The 26,844-nt window shown below is 42.4% G+C and overlaps 1 protein-coding gene across 1 annotated transcript in view; it reads left to right on the top strand.

The window, feature by feature from the left end:
- Positions 1-26,844, top strand: part of LOC311129798 (coiled-coil domain-containing protein 148-like) — a gene marked incomplete at its 5' end in the record, with an annotated part of 45,933 nt that overhangs the window by 14,997 nt on the left and 4,092 nt on the right. Inside the window, 2 exons of the mRNA XM_084162251.1 lie at positions 11,854-12,060; positions 26,476-26,616. Coding sequence (XP_084018377.1) covers positions 11,854-12,060; positions 26,476-26,616 — 348 coding nt within the window. The remainder of the gene's footprint in view (positions 1-11,853; positions 12,061-26,475; positions 26,617-26,844) is intronic.

Here is a 26,844-nt window from a genome sequence, read left to right as displayed (position 1 = left end):
CTCAAATCAAATGCAATCAAATCCACTATCTGCAATTGACTAAATACCTGCCTCTCTCTGCCTCTCTACACACATCCTCTCCCAGAGCTCTGAGACTCTCTGTCTCTCCTCTTCATCTCGCTGGTCAGCGTGGTGCTAGTCTAGTGAATGATGTGCTTGGCAGGCTGTAGGATGTGCCGTGTCACCCTCTGTGGACACACCTCAGCCCTTCCTCACACCACTGCCTCCACTCCCCTGTCACCATGTCAACCGCCAGGGACCTCCTCCCCTCCTCTCCCCCCTCTCCCTCCTTTCCCTGACCTGTCCACATATCTGTTCCAGCTGGGTGCTACACTTAGGGTCACATGCAGCCTCAAGTGGCTGTGATGAGATAGATCTAGCCATTTCCTCCTGCGCTCTCCCTTCCTCATCTTCCAGCCAACACAAATAGAGCCAGAGTCAATGGAGTGCAGACTGCACCGAATACAGCTATTAGTCATAATTAAGTTGGCTCAATTCTTATTGGTAATAAGTACCTTGAGCAAAATGGCAAAACACATTATTGTGAAGTTTGGTACGAAAAAGGCAGTGTCTTCTTGCCTCAAGCAATGTTTGGCATTGCCAAACTCTCTCATTGATCTCAAATTGATGAAAAAGGATGTCCAGTGGTGAAATATTTTCCTCAAAGATGAAAATGAAAAACAAGATCATCAGACAGTAGATCTCAGTTAGTTCAACATAGTTTTATTCTCGTAATACATGCAAAAAGTGAATGGTACAAACATAGATCTATTCTCATAATATAAAAAGATAGAACAGTGTGTTCCTCATACTGTTTCCTCCATTAGACACAAAATGAATCACATAAATGTTTTACTGCATCGCAGTTGTATGTTGTTGCCACATTTGTCCTTTATGTGTATGCTGTTGGAAAACATATACTGAACAAAAATATAAACGCAACATGCAACAATTTAAAATATTTTACTGAGTTACAATTCATGCTGGATATTTGCGGGAACTGGAACACACTGTCGTACACATTGATCCAGAGCATCCCAAACATGCTCAATGGGTGACATGCTCAATGGGTGACATGGTGAGTATGCAGGCCATGGAAGAACTGGGACATTTTCAGCTTCCAGGAATTGTGTACAGATCCTTGCGATATGGAGCCGTGCATTATCATGCTGAAACATGAGGTGATGACCACGGATGAATGGCACGACAATGGGCCTCAGGATCTCGTCAAGGTCTCTCTGTGCATTCAAATTGCCATTGATAAAATGCAATTGTGTTCATTGTACGTAGCTTATGCCTGCCCATACCATAACCCCACCGCCACCATGGGGCACTCTGTTCACAACATTGACATCAGCAAACTGCTCTGGAGGTGGCTTATGGTAGAGAAATTAACATTAAATTCTCTGGCAACAGCTCTGGTGGACATTCCTGCAGTCAGCATGCCAATTGCACGCTCCCTCAAAACTTGAGACATCTGTGGCATTGTGTTATGTGACAAAAGTGCACATTTTAGAGTGGCCTTTTATTGTCCCCAGCACAAGGTGCACCAGTGTAATGATCATGCTGTTTAATCAGTTTCTTGATATGCCACACCTGTCAGGTGGATGGATTATCTTGGCAAAGAAGAAATTCTCATTAACAGGGATGTAAACAAATTTGTACACAACATACAGTGGGGAGAACAAGTATTTGATACACTGCCGATTTTGCAGGTTTTCCTACTTACAAAGCATGTAGATGTCTGTAATTGTTATCATAGGTACACTTCAACTGTGAGAGACGGAATCTAAAACAAAAATCCAGAAAATCACATTGTATGATTTTAAGTAATTAATTTGCATTTTATTGCATGACATAAGTATTTGATCACCTACCAACCAGTAGGAATTCCGGCTCTCACAGATCTGTTAGAAGCCCTCCTGTTCTCCACTCATTACCTGTATTAACTGCACCTGTTTGAACTCGTTACCTGTATAAAAGACACCTGTCCACACACTCAATCAAACAGACTCCAACCTCTCCACAATGGCCAAGACCAGAGAGCTGTGTAAGGACATCAGGGATAAAATTGTAGACCTGCACAAGGCTGGGATGGGCTACAGGACAATAGGCAAGTAGCTTGGTGAGAAGGCAACAACTGTTGGCGCAATTATTAGAAAATGGAAGAAGTTCAAGATTACGGTCAATCACCCTCGGTCTGGGGCTCCATGCAAGATCTCACCTCGTGGGGCATCAATGATCATGAGGAAGGTGAGGGATCAGCCCAGAACTACATGGCAGGACCTGGTCAATGACCTGAAGAGAGCTGGGACCACAGTCTCAAAGAAAACCATTAGTAACACAGTACGCCGTCATGGATTAAAATCCTGCAGCGCATGCAAGGTCCCCCTGCTCAAGCCAGCGCTTGTCCAGGCCCGTCTGAAGTTTGCCAATGACCATCTGGATGATCCAGAGGAGGAATGGGAGAAGGTCATGTGGTCTGATGAGACATAAATAGAGCTTTTTGGTCTAAACTCCACTCGCCGTGTTTGGAGGAAGAAGAAGGATGAGTACAACCCCAAGAACACCATCCCAACCATGAAGCATGGAGGTGGAAACATCATTCTTTGGGGATGCTTTTCTGCAAAGGGGACAGGACGACTGCACCGTATTGAGGGGAGGATGGATGGGGCCATGTATCGCGAGATCTTGGCCAACAACCTCCTTCCCTCAGTAAGAGCATTGAAGATGGGTCGTGGCTGGGTCTTCCAGCATGACAATGACCCGAAACACACAGCCAGGGCAACTAAGGAGCGGCTCCGTAAGAAGCATCTCAAGGTCCTGGAGTGGCCTAGCCAGTCTCCAGACCTGAACCCAATAGAAAATCTTTGGAGGGAGCTGAAAGTCTTGCCCAGCGACAGCCCCGAAACCTGAAGGATCTGGAGAAGGTCTGTATGGAGGAGTGGGCCAAAATCCCTGCTGCAGTGTGTGCAAACCTGGTCAAGACCTACAGGAAATGTATGATCTCTGTAATTGCAAACAAAGGTTTCTGTACCAAATATTAAGTTCTGCTTTTCTGATGTATCGAATACTTATGTCATGCAATAAAATGCAAATTAATTACTTAAAAATCATACAATGTGATTTTCTGGATTTTTGTTTTAGATTCCGTCTCTCACAGTTGAAGTGTACCTATGATAAAAATTACAGACCTCTACATGCTTTGTAAGTAGGGAAACCTGCAAAATCGGCAGTGTATCAAATACTTGTTCTCCCCACTGTATTTGAGAAATAAGCTTTTTGTGCGTATGGAAAATGTCTGGGTTATTTTATTTCAGCTCATGAAACATGGGACCAACACTTTACATGTTGCGTTTATATTTTTGTTCAGTGTAATTCCCTGAGCTCATCCACAGACATACACTGAGTGTACAAAACATTAAGAACACCTTCCTAATATTGAGTTGCACCCCATTTTGGCCTCAGAACAGCCTCAATTGGTCGGGGCATGGACGCTACAAGTTGTGTCATGTTGGCTGAATGTCCTTTGGGTGGTGGACCATTCTTGATACACGGGGAACTGTTGAGTGTGAAAGACCCAGCAGTGTTGCAGTTCTTGACACAAACCGGTGCGCCTGGCATCTACTACCATAACCCGTTCAAAGGCACTTCCATCTATTGTCTTGCTCATTTACCCTCTGAATGGCACACATACACAATCCATGTCTCAATTGTCTCAAGGTTTAAAAATCCTTCTTTGACCTGTCTCCTCCCCTTCATCTACACAAGATGAAGTTGATTTACAAGTGACATCAATAAGGGATCATGGCTTTTACCTGGATTCACCTTGTCAGTCTATGTCATGGGAAGAGTGTTTTGTACACTCAGTGTATGTGGCCATTGTAAAGCCTAATTGTGAACATGAGGATTAGAGAAGTAATATGACCACTACTACTCACTATCAAGCCAGTTGAAAATGTAGTTGAGCTAGTTAAAACATTTTTTATCAGAGTGGAAGACAGTTGTCATTATACCAGGGTTAATGGACCTTTGTTCAGCTACTCTCCCATTCCATCTGCATTTAATCACTTTGTGGAGATTTGTTTTGGATGATTGTAAGCTATTGTCCATCATCTGCAATTCAAGCAAATATCATGAGAGATAAGGGAGTATTGTTTGATCATAGCAGGGCAGAGCAGTAGGAGATAAATGGAACGGTCAAAGCGGATGTTCTGTCCAACGGCCCAGTCAAAGCTTTGATATTCAAATCTGTTTTGTATCCTCTGTAGCACACCTGCGCTGTATGTGGCGAATAGTTTGCCACCTCTTTCAGGCCTACTTCAGAAAGAAAACAGGAAGAAAGGAGTGCAAAGCTGTAAAAAAGGGCCATCCTGCTGCTTTGATTACGTAGCCTTTTGATTAATCTTAGTCGTTTTAAAAGCACAACCACATGAATTGAACCATTGTGACAAAGGGCTCTTTCAGCGATTTGACTCTGTTCTTTCTAATAATAATAATAATACGCCATTTAGCAGACGCTTTTATCCAAAGCGACTTACAGTCATGCGTGCATACATTTTTGTGTATGGGTGGTCCCGGGGATCGAACCCACTACCAGCTGAGCTACAGAGGACCACGCTTCTATAATCGTCTCCTTTGTGAAATAATTGCAGTTTTACCTTTTTTTTTGCCTCTAAGAAATATTTCACTTGGAAGGGAGCATGGTGTGTTGTGAATGTGATTGACTAATGGGTGATCTTTGTTTACCTTTGACCTTGTTCTGCACTTTCTTCTGAATGAGCGACTGACTCTGGACACTTGGACAGTGCACTTTTGATCAATTTTAACATTCAGTTCTACCTTGATTTCATAAAGTATTCACACCCCTTGACTTATTCCACATTTGTTGTGTTACAGCCTGAATTCAAAATGGATTAAATATATTGTTTTTCTCACTCATCTACACACAATACCACATAATGACAAAGTGAAAACATGTTTTTAGAAATCTTAGGACATTTTTGGAAAATGAAATGCAAAAATATCTCATTTATATAAGTATTCACACCCCTGAGTTAATACATGTTAGAATCACCTTTGGCAGCGATTACAGCTGTGAGTCTTTCTGGGTAAGTCTCTAAGAGCTTTGCATACCTGGATTATACAATATTTGCACATTCATTTTTGAAGCCATTTTGAAGTCTTTCCATAGATTTTAAAGCCGATTTAAGTCAAAACTGTAACTAGGCCACTAAGGAACATTCAATGTTGTCTTTGTAAGCAACTCCAGTGCATATTTGGCCTTGTGTTTTAGGTTACTGTCCTGCTGAAAGGTGAATTTATCTCCCAGTGTCTGTTGGAAAGCAGACTGAACCAAATCAAATCAAATCAAATTTGATTTGCCACATGTGCCGAATACAAAAGGTGTAGACATTACAGTGAAATGCTTACTTACAAGCCCTTAACCAACAATGCAGTTTTAAGAAAAATAAGTGTTAAGTAAAAAATTGATAAGTAAAAAATAAAAAATAAAAAATAATGAAAGAGCAGCAGTAAAATAAAATAACAGTAGGGAGGCTATATACAGGGGGTACCGGTACAGAGTCAATGTGCGGGGGCACCGGTTAGTCGAGGTAATTGAGGTAATATGTACTTACACAGCCTGGAGGTGTGTTGAGTCATTGTCCTGTTGAAAAACAAATGATAGTCCCACTAAGCCCAAACAAAATGCGATGGCGTAACGCTGCAGAATGCTGTGGTAGCCATGCTGGTTATGTGTGCCTTGAATTCAAAATAAATCACAGACAGTGTCACCAGCAAAGCACCCCCACACCATAACACCTCCTCCTCCATGCTTTACGGTGGGAAATACACATGCGGAGATCATCCGTTCACCCACACCGCGTCTCACAAAGACACAGCAGTTGGTACCAAAAATCTCAAATTTGGACTCCAGACAAAAGGACACATTTCCACCGGTCTAATGTCCATTGCTCGTGTTTCTTAGCCCAAGCAAGTCTCTTCTTATTATTGGTGACGGCCTGATTCACACAGTCCCCTCTGAACAGTTGATGTTGAGATGTGTCTGTTACTTGAACTCTGTGAAGCATTTATTTGGGCTGCAATTTCTGAGGTTGGTAACTCTAATGAACTTATCCTCTGCAGCAGAGGTAACTCTGGGTCTTCCATTCCTGTGGCGGTCCTCATGAGAGCCAGTTTCATCATAGCGCTTGATGGTTTCTGCGACTGCACTTGAAGAAACGTTCAAAGTTCTTGAAATGTTCCGTATTGACTGACCTTCATGTCTTAAAGTAATGATGGACTGTCATTTCTCTTTGCTTATTTGAGCTGTTCTTTCCATAATATGGACTTGGTCTTATACCAAATAGGGCTATCTTCTGTATACCACCACTACCTTGCCACAACACAACTGATTGGCTCAAACGCATTAAGAAGGAAATAAATTCCATAAATTAACTTTTAAGAAGGCACACCTGTTAATTGAAATGCATTTCAGGTGACTACCTCATGAAGCTGGTTGAGAGAATGCCAAGAGTATGCAAAGCTGTCATCAAGGCAAAGGGTGGCTATTTGAAGAATCTCAAGTATAAAATATATTTTGATTTGTTTAACACTTTTTTGGTTACTACATGATTCCATACGTGTTATTTCATAGTTTTGATGTCTTCACTATTATTCTACAATATAAAAAATAGTAACAATAAAGAAAAACCCTTGAATGAGTAGGTGTGTCCAAACTTTTGACTGGTAGTGTACATGAGCGTAGAGTTAAAGTGACTATGCATAGATAATAAACAGAGTAGCAGCAGCGTAAAAGAGCAAATAGTCCGGGTAGCCATGATTAGCTGTTCAGGAGTCTTATGGCTTGGGGTTAGAAGCTGTTAAGAAGCCTTTTGGACCTAGACTAGGCGCTCCGGTACCGCTTGCCGTGCAGTAGCAGAGAGAACAGTCTATGTCTAGGGTGGCTGGAGTCTTTGACCATTTTTAGGGCCTTCCTCTGACACCGCCTGGTATAGAGGTCCTGGATGGCAGGAAGCTTGGCCCCAGTGATGTACTGGGCCGTACGCACTACCCTCTGTACCAGGTTTTACCCTCTGTACTACCAGGTTTTCCTCTAGGACTGTGTGTGCTTAGCTCTATTCCATTTATGTTTATTTATTTATTTTAACTCCCTAGTCCTGGCTGATGACAAGCATACCTATAACATGATGCAGCTTGAAAATATGAAGAGTGGTACTCAGTGATGTGTTGTGTTGGATTTGCCCCAAACATAACGCTGTCTATTCAGGACATAACGTTTGCAAACAGAATGCATGTTTTGTAATATTTCACTCTGTCATTTAGGTTAGTATTGTGGAGTAGCTACAATGTAGCTACAATGTTGTCGATCCATCCTCAGTTTTCTCCTAACACAGCCATTAAACTATGTAACTGTGTTAAAGTCACCATTGGCCTCATGGTGAAATCCGTGTGCGGTTTCCTTCCTCTTCGGCATTTGAGTTAGGAAAGACGGTATATTGATACATCATCCAAAGTGTAATTAATAACTTCATCATGCTCAAAGGGATATTCAATGTCTTTTTTTTTTTTTTTTTCATCTACCAATAGGTGCCCTTCTTTGCGAGGCATTGGAAAACCTCACTCGTCTTTGTGGTTGAATCTGTGTTTGAAATTTCACTGCTCGACTAAGGGACCTTACAGATAATTGTATGTGTGGGTTACAGAGATGAGGTAGTCATATTTTAAAAAAAATGTTAAACACTATTATTGTAAAAATTCCACTTGTATTTATTTATTATGGGGTATTGTGTGTAGGCCACTAAAGCCAGTGACACAAAATCCCAATTTAATCCATTTTAAATTCAGGCTGTAACACAACAAAATGTGGAAAAGGTCAAAGGGTGTGAATACTTTCTCAAAGCACTGTAGCTTTATTCTCATAATATATAAAGACAGGGAATGCTAGAACAGTGTGTTCCTCATACTCTTTTTTCTCCATTAGACATACAATTAATCACATAATTTTTTACAGCTGTGTGTTGTTGGCACATTTGTCCTTTGTGTGTATGTTGCTGGAAAACATAATTCCCTGAGCTCATCCACAGACATACTGTATGTGGCCATTGTAAAGCCTAATTGTGAACATGAGGATTAGAGAAGTCATATGACCACTACTACTCACTATCGAGCCAGTTGAAAATCTAGTTGAGCTAGTTAAAAAAATGAATATCTGAGTTAATGGAGCTTTGTTCTGCTACTCTCCCATTCCATCTGCATTTAATCACTTTGTGGAGATTTGTTTTGGATGATTGTAAGCTATTGTCCATCATCTGCAATTCAAGCAAATATAATGAGAGATAAGGGAGTATTGTTTGATCATAGCAGGGCAGAGCAGTAGGAGATAAATGGAACGGTCAAAGCGGATGTTCTGTCCAACGGCCCAGTCAAAGCTTTGATATTCAAATCTGTTTTGTATCCTCTGTAGCACACCTGCGCTGTATGTGGCGAATAGTTTGCCACCTCTTTCAGGCCTACTTCAGAAAGAAAACAGGAAGAAAGGAGTGCAAAGCTGTAAAAAAGGGCCATCCTGCTGCTTTGATTACGTAGCCTATTGATTAATCTTAGTCGTTTTAAAAGCACAACCACATGAATTGAACCATTGTGACAAAGGGCTCTTTCAGCGATTTGACTCTGTTCTTTCTATAATCGTCTCCTTTGTGAAATAATTGCAGTTTTACCGTTTTTTTTCAGCCCTAAGAAATATTTAACTTAAAAGGGAGCATGGTTTGTTGTGAATGTGATTGGCTAATGGTTGGTCTATCAAAGACGTTTGCCCTCGACCTTGTTCTGCAACTTTTCTGAATGGGCGACTATCTGGACACTTGGACAGTGCACTTATGATCAATTCTAACAATCACTTTTACCTTGACCTCTATTCAAGTTGCACATTCAGGTCACTGTCCCTGTCCTCACCAATGGACATGCAGAGACACTTGATATGCAAATATGATAGGTGTTTTCAAACCCATAATCAAAACAAATCAAATGTTATTTGTCACATACACGTGTTTAGCAGATGTTATTGCGGGTGTAGCGAAATGCTTGTGCTTCTAGCTCCGACAGTGCAGTAATATCTAACAAGTAATATCTAACAATTTCACAACATATACCCAATACACACAAATCTAAGTAAGGAATGGAATTAAGAATATATACATATATGGACGAGCAATGACAGAGCGGCATGGACTAAGATACAGTAAAATAGTATAGAATACAGTATATACAGTACCAGTCAAAAGTTTGGACACACCTACTCATTCAAGGGTTTTTCTTTATTTTTACTATTTTCTACATTGTAGAATAATAGTGAAGACATCAAAACAATGAAATAACACATATGGAATCATGTAGTAACCAAAAAAATATTAAACAAATCAAAATATATTTTAGATTTGAGATTCTTCAAATAGCCACCCTTTGCCTTTATGACAGCTTTGCACACTCTTGGCATTCTCTCAACCAGCTTCACCTGGAATGCTTTTCCAACAGTCTTGAAGGAGTTTCCACATTTGCTGAGCACTTGTTGGCTGCTTTTCTTTCACTCTGCGGTCCGACTCATCCCAAACCATCTCAATTGGGTTGAGGTTGGGAGATTGTGGAGGCCAGGTCATCTGATGCAGCACTCCATCACTCTCCTTCTTGGTAAAATAGCCCTTACACAGCCTGGGGGTGTGTTGGGTCATTGTCCTGTTGAAAAACAAATGATAGTCCCACTAAGCCCAAACAGATGGGATGGCATATTGCTGCAGAATGCTGTGGTAGCCATGCTGGTTAAGTGTGCCTTGAATTCTAAATAACAAGACAGTGTCACCAGCAAAGCACCATCACACCTCCTCCTCCACGCTTCACGGTGGGAACCAAACATGCAGAGATCATCCGTTCACCTACTCTGCGTCTCACAAAGACACAGCGGTTGGAACCAAAAATCTCAAATTTGGACTCATCAGACCAAAGGACAGATTTCCACTGGTCTAATGTCCATTGCTCGTGTTTCTTGGCCCAAGCAAGTCTCTTCTTCTTATTGGTGTCCTTTAGTAGTGGTTTCTTTGCAGCAATTTGACCATGAAGGCCTGATTCAAACAGTCTCTGAACAGTTAATGTTGAGATGTGTCTGTTACTTGAACTCTGTGAAGCATTTATTTGGACTGCAATTTCTGAGGCTGGTAACTCTAATGAACTTATCCTCTCCAGCAGAGGTAACTCTGGGTCTTCCATTCCTGTGGCGGTCCTCATGAGAGCCAGTTTCATCATAGCGCTTGATGGTTTTTGCGACTGCACTTGAAGAAACTTTCAAAGTTGTTGAAATGTTCCGTATTGACTGACCTTCATGTCTTAAAGTAATGATGGACTGTTGTTTCTCTTTGCTTATTTGAGATGTTCTTGCCATAATATGGACTTGGTCTTATACCAAATAGGGCTATCTTCTGTATACACGCCTTACCTTGTCACAACACAACTGATTGGCTCAAACGCATTAAGAAGGAAAGAAATTCCACAAATTAACTTTTAAGAAGGCACACCTGTTAATTGAAATGCATTCCAGATGACTTCCTCATGAGATGAGTAATGCAAGATATGTAAGCGTTATTAAAGTGACTAGTGTTCCATTTCTTAAAGTGGCCAGTGAGTTCTAGTTTATGTCTGTAGGCAGCAGCCTCTAATGTGCTAGTGATGGCTATTTAACAGTCTGATGGCCTTGAGATAGAAGCTGTTTTTCAGAGGTGTAACAGAGTGCAGTATGCCCCCTGGTGGACATAGATGGTGAATGTTTCAATTTCCAATGGTCACGGTTTCCTTGTCATGTCAGAGCTAATGAGGAGTGAGAGGTCAATTGTCTGCTATTACCATTCAATGGAGCTACCACATGATGTTCCTTGGCATTTATGGAATAAATGTAGTTTCTTTAATCTTTTCTAGTGGCTTGGGGGATTTGTCTTTATTTTCCCATCATTGTATGGCTGCTCAGCCCTCACACTTATGGCTGGGGCTCTGCAGGGGTTTGTCAGTCAGCAGCTGAACTAATACTGCTGTACAGCTTTAAGAATCATTTTAGAATGTGAGCACACGCATGCACGCACACACATGAAATCACAGGCGCGCATATACACACACACAAATTCCAAAAGAGGGATGGAGAGAGAGAGAGAAGGGAAAGGATGATGGATCTTCTTCAAGTTGTAATGTTATGCATTAATAAACAAGATGTGCTCGGCTGCCTCTGGCACAGCAGCGTATGTTACATTGGCAGATCTGTCTGCTCGCTCACTTTCAATAAAAACAGTCAGCCGCCTAATGCCTTCACACCGTCAGTTAGCCACTATTAGTCCATAGATTAATATCATTCCCTCTGTTCCAATAAGGTAGCCAAGTGAAGCTGCCTCTGTGTGATTGCTGACACAATGATGAATAGCTATAGACGCCCCTATGCAAAACGCTAGAAAGGAAAAGGTCGATTTTACACCACATATCTAAAGCCAGTATTAAGACCTGGTTGTTACTCTGTAATCTCTGTATAGCTGCTTTAGCATGATAGTCTGATCTAATTTATGAATACAGGTTTGCATGTTGCTATGTAGCCTACAGTAGCCTATATGCTATATCTGTTGTTACATATATATCGCTACATAAACCTAGCAAAAAGGTCCCCGTTGCAAAATAGGTTTCTAACCTCAAGGGTATTTTACTGGTTAAATAAATGTTTAGAAAACTAGAATAGAAAACACTGCAGCGAAACCTGTTCTGTTATGGTTGTATTTATATCCCCATGGCGATGGTGTCTTGTTGCAGATAAACCACAAGCTGAGCTGGGATTGGCAGCGCTTCACCCAGACCCAGCTGCGTGTGGTGGCCCAGAGTTGGCAGCGGGACCGGGCTGACCTGCTGTTTAAAGTCCTAGTGACCCTCGAGGAGGCCAGGCAGGCCTACCAGGAGGAGCTGGCCCTCCACACAGACCGCCAGCACCAGCAGGAAATCTGCTCCCGCCTCAGCGACAAGGTAGAGATTCACGCAGTACACTGAAAGGACATCCTATGTCTGAAATGGCATCCTATTATCTATATAGTGCACTATTTTGACCAGAGTCCGCAGCAAAAGTAGTGCACTATTTAGGGAATCGGGTGCCTTGTCTGACTGTGTAGAAGACCTCCACTAAGGAGGCAGCTAATGCCGGGTGTACACTACACGACTTTCAAAATCCTAACAACGCTGAGCCTCTCACATTAAACGACCGTCTTTCATGTAGTTTTTTGTCTTGCCAACGCAGTGGTGCACACTCTAACCGATCTGGCACAGACGGGGGGTCACAAACTATTCTTCACTTGGTCGTAAGGATTCTCGATACCACGCTGTGTTGCGAAAACAATGATGTGATGAGATTGTTAACGTAGCTATAACGAGCTGTGGCTCAAAGCATGCTCCAAAACGTTTTCAGCCAGACATGTACGCTTGCCATACAGAGTTGACATTTCTAGCCAACATTTTGAATTGAATAACATTGCTAGTGAACTTCAGAGCTGTAACGATTTGACACATTGGCTTTACAAACCCATACTAGTAGTCATCGCTCCTGCTCGAGAGTCTACACATTCTGGGTAATGCGAAAAACGTCATTATCTCTCTGGCTTCTTCTCTGGCGAGCTCTCATAGGCTATTGCTGATCACCGTTCTCGAAACTTGTCGTTGCACATCTCACACTACAAGAGCATTGCAGATTCTGTGCCTAAAAATCAAACATGTTTGAAAATATCGGGACGTTTGGGACTGTTCAAAGACGGGATCAGTAGCTTTCAGATTGAGTCTCTGACCCGCTCATATTAAACGAGCGTCGGAGACGGCCGCGCGCCCGGAGTAGGCAAAGACGTGGGGATTTTGTCTCCGATCTCAAAAACTTGTCTGGGACAGCCAAATCGGGGCCAAAATTGTGTAGTGTACACCAGACATTACTCAACCCTCACACTCACTCACACTTCCTGTTGCCAGCTAGCATCTTACGCTCGGTTTGGGCTACCACTAGGGATGGGTTGTGAACGCTAATAAGGACAGCCTTGTCTTGCTGACATGATGTAACTGTATCGGAGGGTTTGTTCGATTCGCTCAAAAAGCAAGTTGCGTACATGGGTAAACTACCCCACTCTTGCAGTGTCATCATAATAAGGTTATCTTGTCAATTAACTGATGAACAAGTTCTGTTTGTTTATCTAGCCGTCTATAGCATAGCTGATGTTTGTTATAAGGGGTTTGGAGATTGAAGTTTAACTACAGCTAATTAGATAACAGTAAGGTATAGGACCTACTAACTCTGACCTGATGTAGGTGGCTATAGACATTTGGCTTCCCACGCTTTGTTGTCATGTACATGTATTTACACAGATAACATAACCTGACCTGTCATGTCTATGGCCCATATACCATACAGCATACACAAAAACATACATAGATGACCACGTCATAGTGATCATATAAAAACAAGTTAAAATATCCCTAAACACAACAAACTAAATGACACATAAGCAGGCCAAATGGCCCACATAGAGAAATGGCCTACATAGAGTGAAAATAACATAGACCTGTGCCTTATACAGTGCCTTCAGAAAGTACTCACACCCCTTGGCTTTTTCCACATTTTGTTGTGTTACAGCCTGAATTTTAAATGGATTAAATTGAGCTTTTGTGTCACTGGTCTACACACAGTACACCATAATGTAAAAGTGGAATTATGCAATTCCAATAATAATAGTGAAGACATCAAAACTATGAAATAACACATATGGAATCATGTAGTAACCAAAAAAATCTATATTTGAGATTCTTCAAAGTAGCCACCCTTTGCCTTGATGACAACTTTGCACACTCTTGGCATTCTCTCAACCAAGTTCATGAGGTAGTCACCTGGAATGCCTTTCAATTAACAGGTGTGCCTTGTTAAAAGTTAATTTGTGGAATTTCTTTCCTTCTTAATGCATTTGAGCCAATCAGTTCTGTTGTGACAAGGTAGGGTTGGTATACAGAAGATAGCCCTATTTGGTAAAAGACCAAGTCCATATTATGGAAAGAACAGCTCAAATAAGCAAAGAGAAATGACAGTCTATCATTACTTTAAGACATGAAGGTCAGTCAATCCGGAAAATTTCAAGTTTCTTCAAGTGCAGTCGCAAAAACCATCAAGCGCTATGATGAAACTGGCTCTCATGAGGACCGCCACAGGAAAGGAAGACCCAGAGTTACCTCTACTGCAGAGGATAAGTTCATTAGAGTTACCAGGCTCAGAAATCAGCAATTAACTGCACCTCAGATTGCAGCCCAAGTAAATGCTTCACAGAGTTCAAGTAACAGACCCATCTCAACATCAACTGTTCAGAGGAGACTGCGTGAATCAGGCCTTCATGGTCAAATTGCAGCAAAGAAACCACTACTAAGGACACCAATAAGAAGAAGAGACTTGCTTGGGCCAAGAAACACGAGCAATGGACATTAGACCGGTGGAAATCTGTCCTTTGGTCTGATGAGTCCAAATTTGAGATTTTTGGTTCCAACCGCCGTGTCTTTGTGAGACGCAGAGTAGGCGAACGGATGATCTCTGTATGTGTGGTTCCCACCGTGAAGCATGGAGGACGAGGTGTGATGGTGTGGGGGTTCTTTGCTGGTGAAACTGTTGGTGATTTATTTAGAATTCAAGGCACACTTAATCAGCATGGCTACCACAGCATTCTGTAGCGATACGCCATCCAATCTGGTTTGCGCTTAGTGGGACTATCATTTGTTTTTCAACAGGACAATGACCCCAAAACACACCTCCAGGCTGTGTAAGGGATATTTGACCAAGAAGGAGAGTGATGGAGGGCTGCTTCAGATGACCTGGCCTCCACAATCCCCCGACCTCAACCCAATTGAGATGGTTTGGGATGAGTTGGACCGCAGAGTGAAGGCAAAGCAGCCAACAAGTCCTCAGCATATGTGGGAACTCCTTCAAGACTGTTGGAAAAGCATTCCTCATGAAGCTGGTTAAGAGAATGCCAAGAGTGTGCAAAGCTGTCATCAAGGCAAAGGGTGGCTACTTTGAAGAATCTAAAATCTAAAATATAATTTGATTTGTTTACCACTTTTTGGGTTACTACATGATTCCATGTGTGTTATTTCATAGTTTTGATGTCTTCACTATTATTCTACAATGTAGAAAATAGTAAAAATAAAGAAAAACCCTTGAATGAGTAGGTGTGTCCAAACTTTTGACTGGTACTGTATACAGCTCTGGAAAAAAGTAAGAGACCACTGCAAAATTATCAGTTTCTATGGTTTTACTATTTATAGGTATGTGTTTGGGTAAAAATAACATTTTTGTTTTAATATAAAAACTACTGACAACATTTCTCCCAAATTCCAAATAAAAATATTGTCATTTAGAGCATTTATTTGCAGAAAATGACAACTGGTCAAAATAACAAAAAATATGCAGTGTTGTCAGACCTCGAATAATGCAAAGAAAATAAGTTGATGTTGAGGCAGCCTCAGAAAAAAAGTTAATGAGATTAGTAATTTATATGAGCTAACTTTAACCCTTTCCTGGGTAGCCTATCTTAAACTAAACTCATAATGATAATAGGTTGTATTTCTAATAATTCTATTTCTGATAATAACAAAGAAGGAATACATAGTGCAGTGGTAGAAAGAATGCATGCATCTTTGTGCATTCAATCAAAAATATTGCCAAGTTAATCAGAGACTTTACCAACCTTACTGTATATGAGTTCTGTTATAGTCACATATTGTATTTCTGTGCTGGAGTGGAGTCAGAGCACAAATGGAAGTCTCCTTCCAACCAAATCTCTCCTGAGTTCTCAGGGCCTTTATCATCCTGACACAGTGACACGACCAGAGCACAAGATGGATTCCCCTTGCCATTCTGTCAGCCTAATACAAATGCTTTGTTTCTGCAGCTGGTGTCTCTGTTTCCAGTAGCTCTGCTAAATAAACAATGATTTATATTCATCATGATGAAATCCACTTCTGCAATTTCATTATCTTATTTCATTACATACTATTTTGAAGCTTTGGTATAGCAGCCTGATATGCTGTGTTGTTACAGGCACAGTACAGTCGTGGTCAAAAGTTTTGAGAATGACACAAGTATTGGTCTTCACAAAGTTCGCTGCTTCAGTGTTATGAGATATTTTTGTCAGATGTTACTATGGTATACTGAAGTATAATTACAAGCATTCCATAAGTGTCAAAGGCTTTTATTGACAATTACATAAAGTTTATGCAAAGAGTCAATATTTGCGGTGTTGACCCTTCTTTTTCAAGACCTCTGCAATCCGCCCTGGCATGCTGTCAATTAACTTCTGGGCCACATCCTGACTGATGGCTGCCCATTCTTGCATAATCAATGCTTGGAGTTTGTCAGAATTTGTGGGTTTTTGTTTGTCCACCCGCCTCTTGAGGATTGACCACAAGTTCTCAATGGGATTAAGGTCTGGGGAGTTTCCTGGCCATGGACCCAAAATGTCGATGTTTTGTTCCCGAGCCACTTAGTTATCACTTTTGCCTTATGGCAAGGTGCTCCATCATGCTGGAAAAGGCATTGTTCGTCACCAAACTGTTCTTGGATGGTTGGGAGAAGTTGCTCTCGGATGATGTGTTGGTACCATTCTTTATTCATGGCTGTGTTCTTAGGCAAAATTGTGAGTGAGCCCACTCCCTTGGCTGAGAGCAACCCCACACATGAATGGTCTCAGGATGCTTTACTGTTGGCATGACACAGGACTGATGGTAGCGCTCACCTTGTCTTCTCTGGACAAGCTTTTTTCCGAATGCCCCAAACAATCGGAAAGGGGATTCATCAGAGAAAATGACTTTACCCCAGTCCTCAGTAGTCCAATCCCTGTACCTTTTGCAGAATATCTGTCCCTGATGTTTTTCCTGGAGAGAAGTGGCTTCCTCACTGCCCTTCTTGACACCAGGCCATCCTCCAAAAGTCTTCGCCTCACTGTGCGTGCAGATGCACTAACACCTGCCTGCTGCCATTCCTGAGCAAGCTCTGCACTGGTGGTGCCCCGATCCCGCAGCTGAATCAACTTTAGGAGACGGTCCTGGCGCTTGCTGGACTTTCTTGGGCACCCTGACGCCTTCTTCACAACAATTGAACCTCTCTCCTTGAAGTTCTTGATGATCCGATAAATGGTTGATTTAGGTGCAATCTTACTAGCAGCAATATCCTTGCCTGTGAAGCCCTTTTTGTGCAAAGCAATGATGATGGCACGTGTTTCCTTGCAGGTAACCATGGTTAACAGAGGAATAACAATGATTTACAGCACCACCCTCCTTTTAAAGCTTCCAGTCTGTTATTCTAACTCAATCAGCATGACAGAGTGATCTCCAGCCTTGTCCTCGTCAACACTCTCACCTGTGTTAACGAGAGAATCACTGACATGATGTCAGCTGGTCCTTTTGTGGCAGGGCTGAAATGCAATGGAAAAGTTTTTTTGGTATTAAGTTCATTTTCATGGCAAATTCATCTGATCACTCTTCATAACATTCTGGAGTATATGCAAATTGCCATCATAAAAACTGAGGCAACAGACTTTGTGAAAATTAATATTTGTGTCATTCTCAAAACTTTTGACCACGACTGTATAAGTATATTGGTTTATTTAAAATATGATTCACATGCAAATTCGAATAATGTTGTATTCTATATCATAATTTAAGTGGATGTGTTGGTAAAAGTTTCATTATGATTCCCTACCCCTCAGGGTTGGGGTTAATTCCACAAATTAAATTCTAATTAAATTCTCTGTCCCTGTAAATTAAATGTTATTCAATTGAAATTCCAGGTCATTCTTTGAATTCAGAGATAATTCAGTTCCTCTAAATTCCAATGTTAGGAAAATCCTATTCAATATTATCCCCAACAATTCCACAAATTCCAATTGATCAGGTCACTGTTCAGACAGCCTAGCTATAGTGGAAATATAGAAAAACAAGTAGAAATGATTTAAAACAAATCCTGCAGTAAATGTTTGATACTATGTGCATTAATTCCATTAACTGGGAAATGTAAAGTATGGAATTCTAATTCAATTCAATTCCAAAGATGAAATGTCTTTACAATTACAATTAAATTCCTATTCAAAAAGTCCAAACAGTCTAATTCCAATTAAATTCCAACTCCATAACTTGAAGATTGTTGAAATTCTAATTGAATTCCATATCAATTCTCCACTTCATGAGTGAAATCAAGAATTGTAATTGACCCCAACCCTGCTACCCCTTGGAGCCTGAGGAGGTGAGTCATGGTGGTGCTGGACGAGTCCTGGTGGTGCTGGAGGAGGCCTGGTGGTGCTGAAGGAGGTCTGGTGGTGCTGAAGGAGGCCTGGTGGTGGTGCTGGAGGCCTGGTGATGCTGGAGGCCTGCTGGTCCTGGAGGTGGCAGACACAGACCAGTCCAGCTACCCTGCTGGAGAAGGCCTGATGGTGCTGAAGGAAGGCCCAGTGCTGCTGGAGGAGACCTGGTGGTGCTGGAGGAGGCCTGGTGGTGCTGGAAGAAGCCTGGAGGAGACCTGGTGGTGATGGGGGAGGACTCATGGTTGAGCTGGCCTCATTAGGAGTTGGGCTGTGTGCTTATTACTGTGTGCTGTATAGTGATACTGATAACCCACTGAGCAACTTGCCTGTGGGTTATTATGGTGTGCAGTGGGAGGAGCCCCAGAGTAAATGCTTTCTGGGCCAAATTGACGACTGCTGCTCTGAAGGACAAGTCTTCCCCCTGGCCAGGCTAGTGTATAGTGCAACGCCAGGCCCTGGTGTGTTAGCCTAGCTGCGCTGTGGATCAGGCAGCACAGATGGCTGCATGGAGGAGGAAACTAGGCTGAGTTTACATACCCTGGGAGTGGGGAAAACCAAATATGTTGTACTGTATGTCTGGACAGAGAGACATCAATTATTATCTACAGATGTTGTTCTATTGCATTACAGATTGTACAGCTGTAGGTTTATTGATGCTACTCCATCTTGATTTGAAAGACATGTTGGTGCATAGAGAATAAGTTGGCAAATTTCTATGAGATGAATATGGAACAGATGACCATGTTGCGTTCTGCTGCACTACCCAAGTTTACCACTAGAGACATACAGGTATTTTATTCTACCTATTCTGATACAGAACGGAAATACAATGAGAACAGGATTCCAGATAGGGAGAAGAAGAGTATGCATGTGCTGATGATGTATGCTGTGATGGAGTGCTAAGCTTGCTGAGTAAACTTACCCTTAATTATACCCATTGTTTCCTGATGTTACTGAGCCTACATTCACCCACAAGCATTTGTGAGGTCGGGCACTGATGTTGGGCGATTAGGCCTGGCTCGCAGTCGGCGTTCTAATTCATCCCAGAGGTGTTCAATGGGGTTGAGGTCAGGCCTCTGTGCAGGCCAGTCAAGTTCTTCCACACCGATCTCAACAAACCATTTCTGTATGGACCTCGCTTTGTGCACGGGGGCATTGTCGAGACCCATAGACAGCAAGGGCAGACAACTTCTCCCTCTCCGATGGAGCCGGGCGGATGTTCAAATAGTACAACTCCAGTTGTACTATTGTAGGAGGAATCCCTGGCAGAGAGCAGCTGTCCCGTAGAAATCCCATGGTGGGGATATATGGATCCCTCTGGGTGCTGGAGTGTGGGTGGCTGATTTGGTCGGCCAGCTGGTCCCGAAAGATCGGGTCCTCTCCTCTCCAGGCGTTGGACGACCTGGAGAACCCGATCCATCGCTTCTTCCAAGCTGGCTAGCATCGTCAAATGCCCCCTGGACCCGTGCCACGACTCCAGGCATGTGCTCCTCTCCTGTTGACTCCATGGCAGGTGTGTGATTCTGTGATAGGTGAGTTGAAGGAGTCAGACGCAGGAGGATAAATCACAGAATAACAGGATTCATTCTGGAAAACAGAGTTACGCAGTAATGTGTCAAAACAGTCCAGTGCGCAATATAGGCGCAATGGAACCAACAAGGCACACGGGGAAAATAACCCGGCGATACAAAATACATGGAGCTCCACCGAGCTTCACTATCCTCACAATAAACAAAACAATAACACACAAAGACAAGGGTGCAGAGGGAACACTTATACAGGTACTGATGAGGGGATATGAACCAGGTGTGTGTAATGAACAAGACAAAACCAATGGAATGATGAAATGAGGAGCGGCAGTGGCTAGAAGGCCGGTGACGTCGAACGCCCAAGCCTGCCCGAACAAGGAGAGGTGGCAGCTTTGGAGGGAGTCGTGACAGATACAGGCGTCCTTCCTAACTCAGTTGCCGTAGAGGAAAGAAACCTCTCAGGGATTTCACCATGAGGCCAATTGTGACTTTAAAACAGTTACAGAGTTTAATGGCTGTGGTAGGAGAAAACTGAGGATGGATCAACCACAATGTAGTTACTCCACAATGCTAACTTATTTGACAGCGTGAAAAGAAGGAAGCCTGTACAATATAAAAATATTTGCAACAAGGCACTAAAGTAATACTGCAAAAATTGTGACAAAGCAATTCACTTTTTGTTCTGAATACAAAGTGTTAGTACTCTCCGTATTTCCAAGCATAGTGGTGGCTGCATCATGTTCTGGGTATGCTTGTAATCGTTAAGGACTGGGGAGTTTTTCAGGATAAATAAGAAACGGAATGGAGCTAAGCACAGGAAGAATCCTAGAGGAAAACCTGGTTCAGTCTGCTTTCCACCAGACACTGGGAGATTAATTAATCTTTCAGCAGGACAATAACCTAAAACACAAGGCCAAATCTGCACTGGAGTTTCTTACCAAGAAGACAATGGATGTTACTGAGTGGCCAAGTTACAGTTTGGACTTAAATCTACTTGAAAATCTATGGCAAGACCGGAAAATGGCAGATCACTCATTGGTTAGTCTGTCAGTGAGTGTTCAGAGGCAAAAATTGGAGCTATGTTAGAATTATATTAACAAACACTTTGGGGAGGGCTTGTAGCTGTGCTTTTATCATTCTGACATTTCTAGATTTAGTCTTCATTTTTTAAGGCTGCCATGTGCAAAAAGTATGTTTGTACTTGGCAGCGAGGCACAGAAAATGAGATTGTAGTGATGAATTGTTGTAGACTGTATGTAATGAGCGTATTATTCCTCTTGTGTTCTCAAAGATGCATTCTCTAACCAGCAATAAACAAGCAAGACATACCCAATCAGTTCAACCAGTGTTGTGGCACGGCTTTCCGTTTTTTCTTAGGAGCTTGGGGAAGATGAAGTAAGATTAGTTTAAGGTGGCTGTGATGGCCACTTCGCTGTGCTGTTTGATTTTTCATATTTACATACTCATATTCAGGAGAAGACAGAATAAACACTTAGACTGGCAAAAGCTCACTTGACACAAAGAGGCACATCCACTTGCACGCATGCATGCACAAACATGAGCATGTGCGCGCGCACACACACACACACAGACACACACACACACACATACACACACACACACACAAACAGACACACACACACACACACACAAACAGACACACACAAACAGACACACACAAACAGACACACACACACACACACACAAACAGACATACACACACACAAACAGACACACACAAACAGACACACACACACACACAAACAGACACACACATACACACTCACAGACACACACACACACACACAGAGACACACATAAACAGACACACACACACACACAAACAGACACACACACACACACACACACAAACAGACACACACATACACATACACACTCACAGACTCACACACACACACACAAACAAACAGACACAAACAAACAAACAGACACACAAACACACACACATACACACACACACTCAACCAGGTTGTTTGCACTCCCAACATCAAGCACCCGGTGCAATTGTGTGTGTGTTTTAAAAACCTAGATTTTCTCTGGTGTGATTTTTTTTGGTTACATAACAGATTCTACATCCCAAATGGCAGTCTATTACCTACAGTGGGGAAAAAAAGTATTTAGTCAGCCACCAATTGTGCAAGTTCTCCCACTTAAAAAGATGAGAGAGGCCTGTAATTTTCATCAAAGGTACACGTCAACTATGACAGACAAATTGAGATTTTTTTTCTCCAGAAAATCACATTGTAGGATTTTTCATGAATGTATTTGCAAATTATGGTGGAAAATAAGTATTTGGTCACCTACAAACAAGCAAGATTTCTGGCTCTCACAGACCTGTAACTTCTTCTTTAAGAGGCTCCTCTGTCCTCCACTCATTAACTGTATTAATGGCACCTGTTTGAACTTGTTATCAGTATAAAAGACACCTGTCCACAACCTCAAACAGTCACACTCCAAACTCCACTATGGCCAAGACCAAAGAGCTGTCAAAGGACACCAGAAACAAAATTGTAGACTGCACCAGGCTGGAAGAAGACTGAATCTGCAATAGGTAAGCAGCTTGGTTTGAAGAAATCAACTGTGGGAGCAATTATTAGGAAATGGAAGACATACAAGACCACTGATAATCTCCCTCGATCTGGGGCTCCACGCAAGATCTCACCCCGTGGGGTCAAAATGATCACAAGAACGGTGAGCAAAAATCCCAGAACCACACGGGGGGACCTAGTGAATGACCTGCAGAGAGCTGGGACCAAAGTAACAAAGCCTACCATCAGTAACACACTACGCCGCCAGGGACTCAAATCCTGCAGTGCGAGACGTGTCCCCCTGCTTAAGCCAGTACATGTCCAGGCCCGTCTGATGTTTGCTAGAGTGCATTTGGATGATCCAGAAGAGGATTGGGAGAATGTCATATGGTCAGATTAAACCAAAATATAACTTTTTGTGTTTGGAGGACAAAGAATGCTGAGTTGCATCCAAAGAACACCATACCTACTGTGAAACATGGGGGTGGAAACATCATGCTTTGGGGCTGTTTTTCTGCAAAGGGACCAGGACGACTGATCTGTGTAAAGGAAAGAATGAATGGGGCCATGTATCGTGAGATTTTGAGTGAAAACCTCCTTCCATCAGCAAGGGCATTGAAGATGAAACGTGGCTGGGTCTTTCAGCATGACAATGATCCCAAACACACCGCCCGGGCAACGAAGGAGTGGCTTCGTAAGAAGCATTTCAAGGTCCTGGAGTGGCCTAGCCAGTCTCCAGATCTCATCCCCATAGAAAATCTTTGGAGGGAGTTGAAAGTCCGTGTTGCCCAGCGACAGCCCCAAAACATCACTGCTCTAGAGGAGATCTGCATGGAGGAATGGGCCAAAATACCAGCAACAGTGTGTGAAAACCTTGTGAAGACTTACAGAAAACGTTTGACCTGTGTCATTGCCAACAAAGGGTATATAACAAAGTATTGAGAAACTTTTGTTATTGACCAAATACTTATTTTCCACCATAATTTGCAAATAAATTCATAAAAAATCCTACAATGTGATTTTCTGGATATTTTTTTCTAATTTTGTCTGTCATAGTTGACGTGTACCTATGATGAAAATTACAGGCCTCTCTCATCTTTTTAAGTGGGAGAACTTGCACAATTGGTGGCTGACTGAATACTTTTTCCCCCCACTGTATATAGTGCACCAGGGCCCATATCCACTGGGCACAGATGTCAAAACAACGTCTATTCCACGTTGGTTCAACGCAATTTCATTGAAATGAGTGTGTGCCCAGTGGGTAGGCTCTGGTGAAAAGATGTGCATTATGTAGGGAATAGGGTGCCATTTTGTATACAGACGCAGACAGAGAATGTATCCGTGAGAGTAGCCTACCAGATTGAGAAATAGTCTATACAAAATAGGTATTGATCAAAGGGGACTTTTTAAACACATTGAGTTAATTGTCTTTGAGTGTGTGTATTTATAAGTATTATTTTGGAATGTAGGGAAGTTACTACATTTTCTGTGTTTTCGTACAGTAGGTTCGTATCACCAGTAGACTTTGCACGGCTGTTTCGGCACAGATAACAAATTCAAAACACGTAATATATGTTGACAGAGAGAGCCTACATCTATGCATTCTGGCTCTTACAGTAATTTACAGTAATGTGCAGCAATCCTTGAATATCTAAGTCTTTGTCTAACTCAGTCATTAATAACAGCATAATATTCATAGTATTCTGTGACAAAGTAGCGTCCTTTCCAGGGGGTGTACCAGTAGTACATCACGCTGCCTCACGCTACAGGCTCCTGTTCTATAGGCCGTTCTGGCTCTGCCTTTCTGCCTTTCTGCCTCGGCCTTTACTTAATATTCTAAGAGTTTCATATAAGAGTTTTGTCCATTACTCATGAATCAGTGGAGGCTGGTGGGAGGAGCTTTAGGAGGACGGGCTCATTGTAATCGCTGGAATTGAATAAATGGAACAGAGTCAAACGTGGTTTTCATGTGTTTGATACCATTCCAATTATTCCATTCCAGCCATTACAATGAGCCCATGCTCCTATAGCTTCTCCCACCAGCCTCCTCTGTCATGTATAGGAAGCATTTGTTTCCCACTCTGGTGTTGTCTGCTCCAGGCAGGGTCACTACTTTGAAGCCATGAGATGTGAGGGTGTCATGTAGCAATGCTTCTAAACACATTCCAGCCCAGTCTGGACGAGGAAGCCCACAGAACCTGCTGCTGCAATATCCACAGGATGCTCATTAACATCATGTGTCAGGTCTCTCTCTGGTCTCTGGTCTCTTTCTCCCTCTCTGTTTTCTCTCTCTTTCCCCTCTCTCTCTCTCTCTCTCTGTATCTCTTTCTCTGTATCTTTCTCTCTCTCTCAATCACTTTCTCTCTCTCTCTCTCGCTCTCTCTCTCTCTCTCTCTCTCTCTCTCTCTCTCTCTCTCTCTCTCTCTCCCTCTCTCCCTCTCTCCCTCTCTCTCTCACCACAACAAGGATGACTAGACACTATACTGGCAGATTGGAGACTGAGAGACAAATTACCACAGCTCTGATCTACGGGCAGTCTGACGATTAGATTGGATCTTATTCTAACATTTCATTGTTCTATTTGATACGTCATTTTAATAATTTCAACTTCGAAGTCCCAGTGGGCAGTAAGGCTCCTGGATGTTTAAAACCACAAGTAGGAGCGGCGGGCTGGCCTACAGTTGGCGTTGTAGTTGACAGAGTGTACTGATGTGTAGAGTGTACAGATGAGTCATTGATTGCACATGCACTTTTTCTACCTGTATTTATTGTCTGTATATGTCCTTGTCTATGTTTAATTATGTGTTTCTATGTATGCACAGTGCTGCAACCAACATTTCCCCACAGCCATTATCTTATATTTTATCTTGAAGTTGAGTGACAATAAAGTTGGGTCAAAAGGTTCTGTAAAGTGAGTGGTTAATGAGAAATACAGCTACTGCTTCCTCTGAGGGCAGAACTTCTAGGAGGTTGAGCCTCTGTCTTGCATTAGAACTGATAAGTCTTCTATTAAACCCACAAGAGGAGCCTTAATGTAAACATAAACCTCCATATCTTTCCATCCCTAAGTGTATGTCCCAAATGGCACCCTATTCCAAGTTTCACATTTTATTGTCACGTGCACTAGTACAGTGAAATGCCTTTCTTGCTTTCTTATTCTCTCTATAGTGCACTATTCTATATAGTGCACTACTCAAAAGTAGTGCACTAAATGGAATAGGGTGCCATTTGAGACACAACCCAATGTTATTTGATTAAGGCAGGGCAGGGTCTCTCTAAGCTTTCCCCAAACAGACAGACAGACAGTCAGCAGCCAGTTGTTGGTTCCTCTCAGGCAGGCAGGCTGATTGGATTGATGATGATGCTGGTGCTAATGTGTGATTGACTGTGTTAATAATGCTTGGCTCTCTTTGGGGGGTTCCTAAGCTCTGTGTTGATGGATCTGTAAATCTGTCTGCCTGTTTGGATTGCAACACTTCAGCGCACACCGTGCCACAGGGACCCTGGCGCATAACCAACCTGTCACTCACACCTCAACAATTGTTGTGTGTGTGTGCTTGTGCTTGTGTATGTGTGCTTGTGTGGTTATGTGTGCTTGTGTGGTTATGTGTGTGTGTGTGTGTGTGTGTGTGAGTGATTGCATATGTGGAGTGTGTGTGTGTTTACACAGGTCTGACTTGGTGGGTGGTATCTGTTGGAGTGTGTGTGACTGTGAGACCATGACTTATGGCAGGATGTTGTTGATTAAATAAGTGTTGTGCAGGATAGTGCATAAATAGCTACATTACAGTGTGGGAGCAGGGTTTTCTGGGTCTCGGTTCTGTCCTGAGGTATTCTAACATGTGCTGTGAGGGGCTGTTTCAACACCACTCTTTCCTTTTCATTCACACCAGACTCTGGGGCTAGTACCCAGCTGGGCATCTGGCAACGTGATTCGGTCCAGAGAGGCAGTCTTTGATTGGCACTAACCTACGTGCCTGTGTGTGTGTCCAGCTAAAGAAATGGCGTGCCCATCAAGAGGAGGTTGCCAGATTGGAGGCAGCCATTGCCGGCAGGCAGCAGGAGGAAGAGGAGGACAGACTGAGGAGGGAGCAGGAGAGAGACTCGGCCATGAGGTCACTGCAGAAGGAAAAAGTAAAGACCCCTTCCACCCATCACGCTCCAGCATACTGCACTGTCCCCAGTCATACTATGTTTGAAATGAGTCTTTGCTCCTCAGATTCTATGACAGTATATAATAACTTCTTAGTATCCAATGTAGGTATGGCCCAAGTTAATTTGAATGATTTAACTCCATGGATATGTAATATAATAAATATGTCATTATAATGTTCTCAGAAGGAAATTAACTATCTGTTTGTT

The sequence above is a fragment of the Coregonus lavaretus genome (genome assembly GCF_964263955.1).
Source record: "Coregonus lavaretus genome assembly, chromosome: 5".
In the NCBI taxonomy this organism is placed as follows: Eukaryota; Metazoa; Chordata; class Actinopteri; order Salmoniformes; family Salmonidae; genus Coregonus; species Coregonus lavaretus.
The sequence above is the reverse complement of the archived record's forward strand: the minus strand, read 5'-3'. Positions and strand labels throughout refer to the sequence as shown.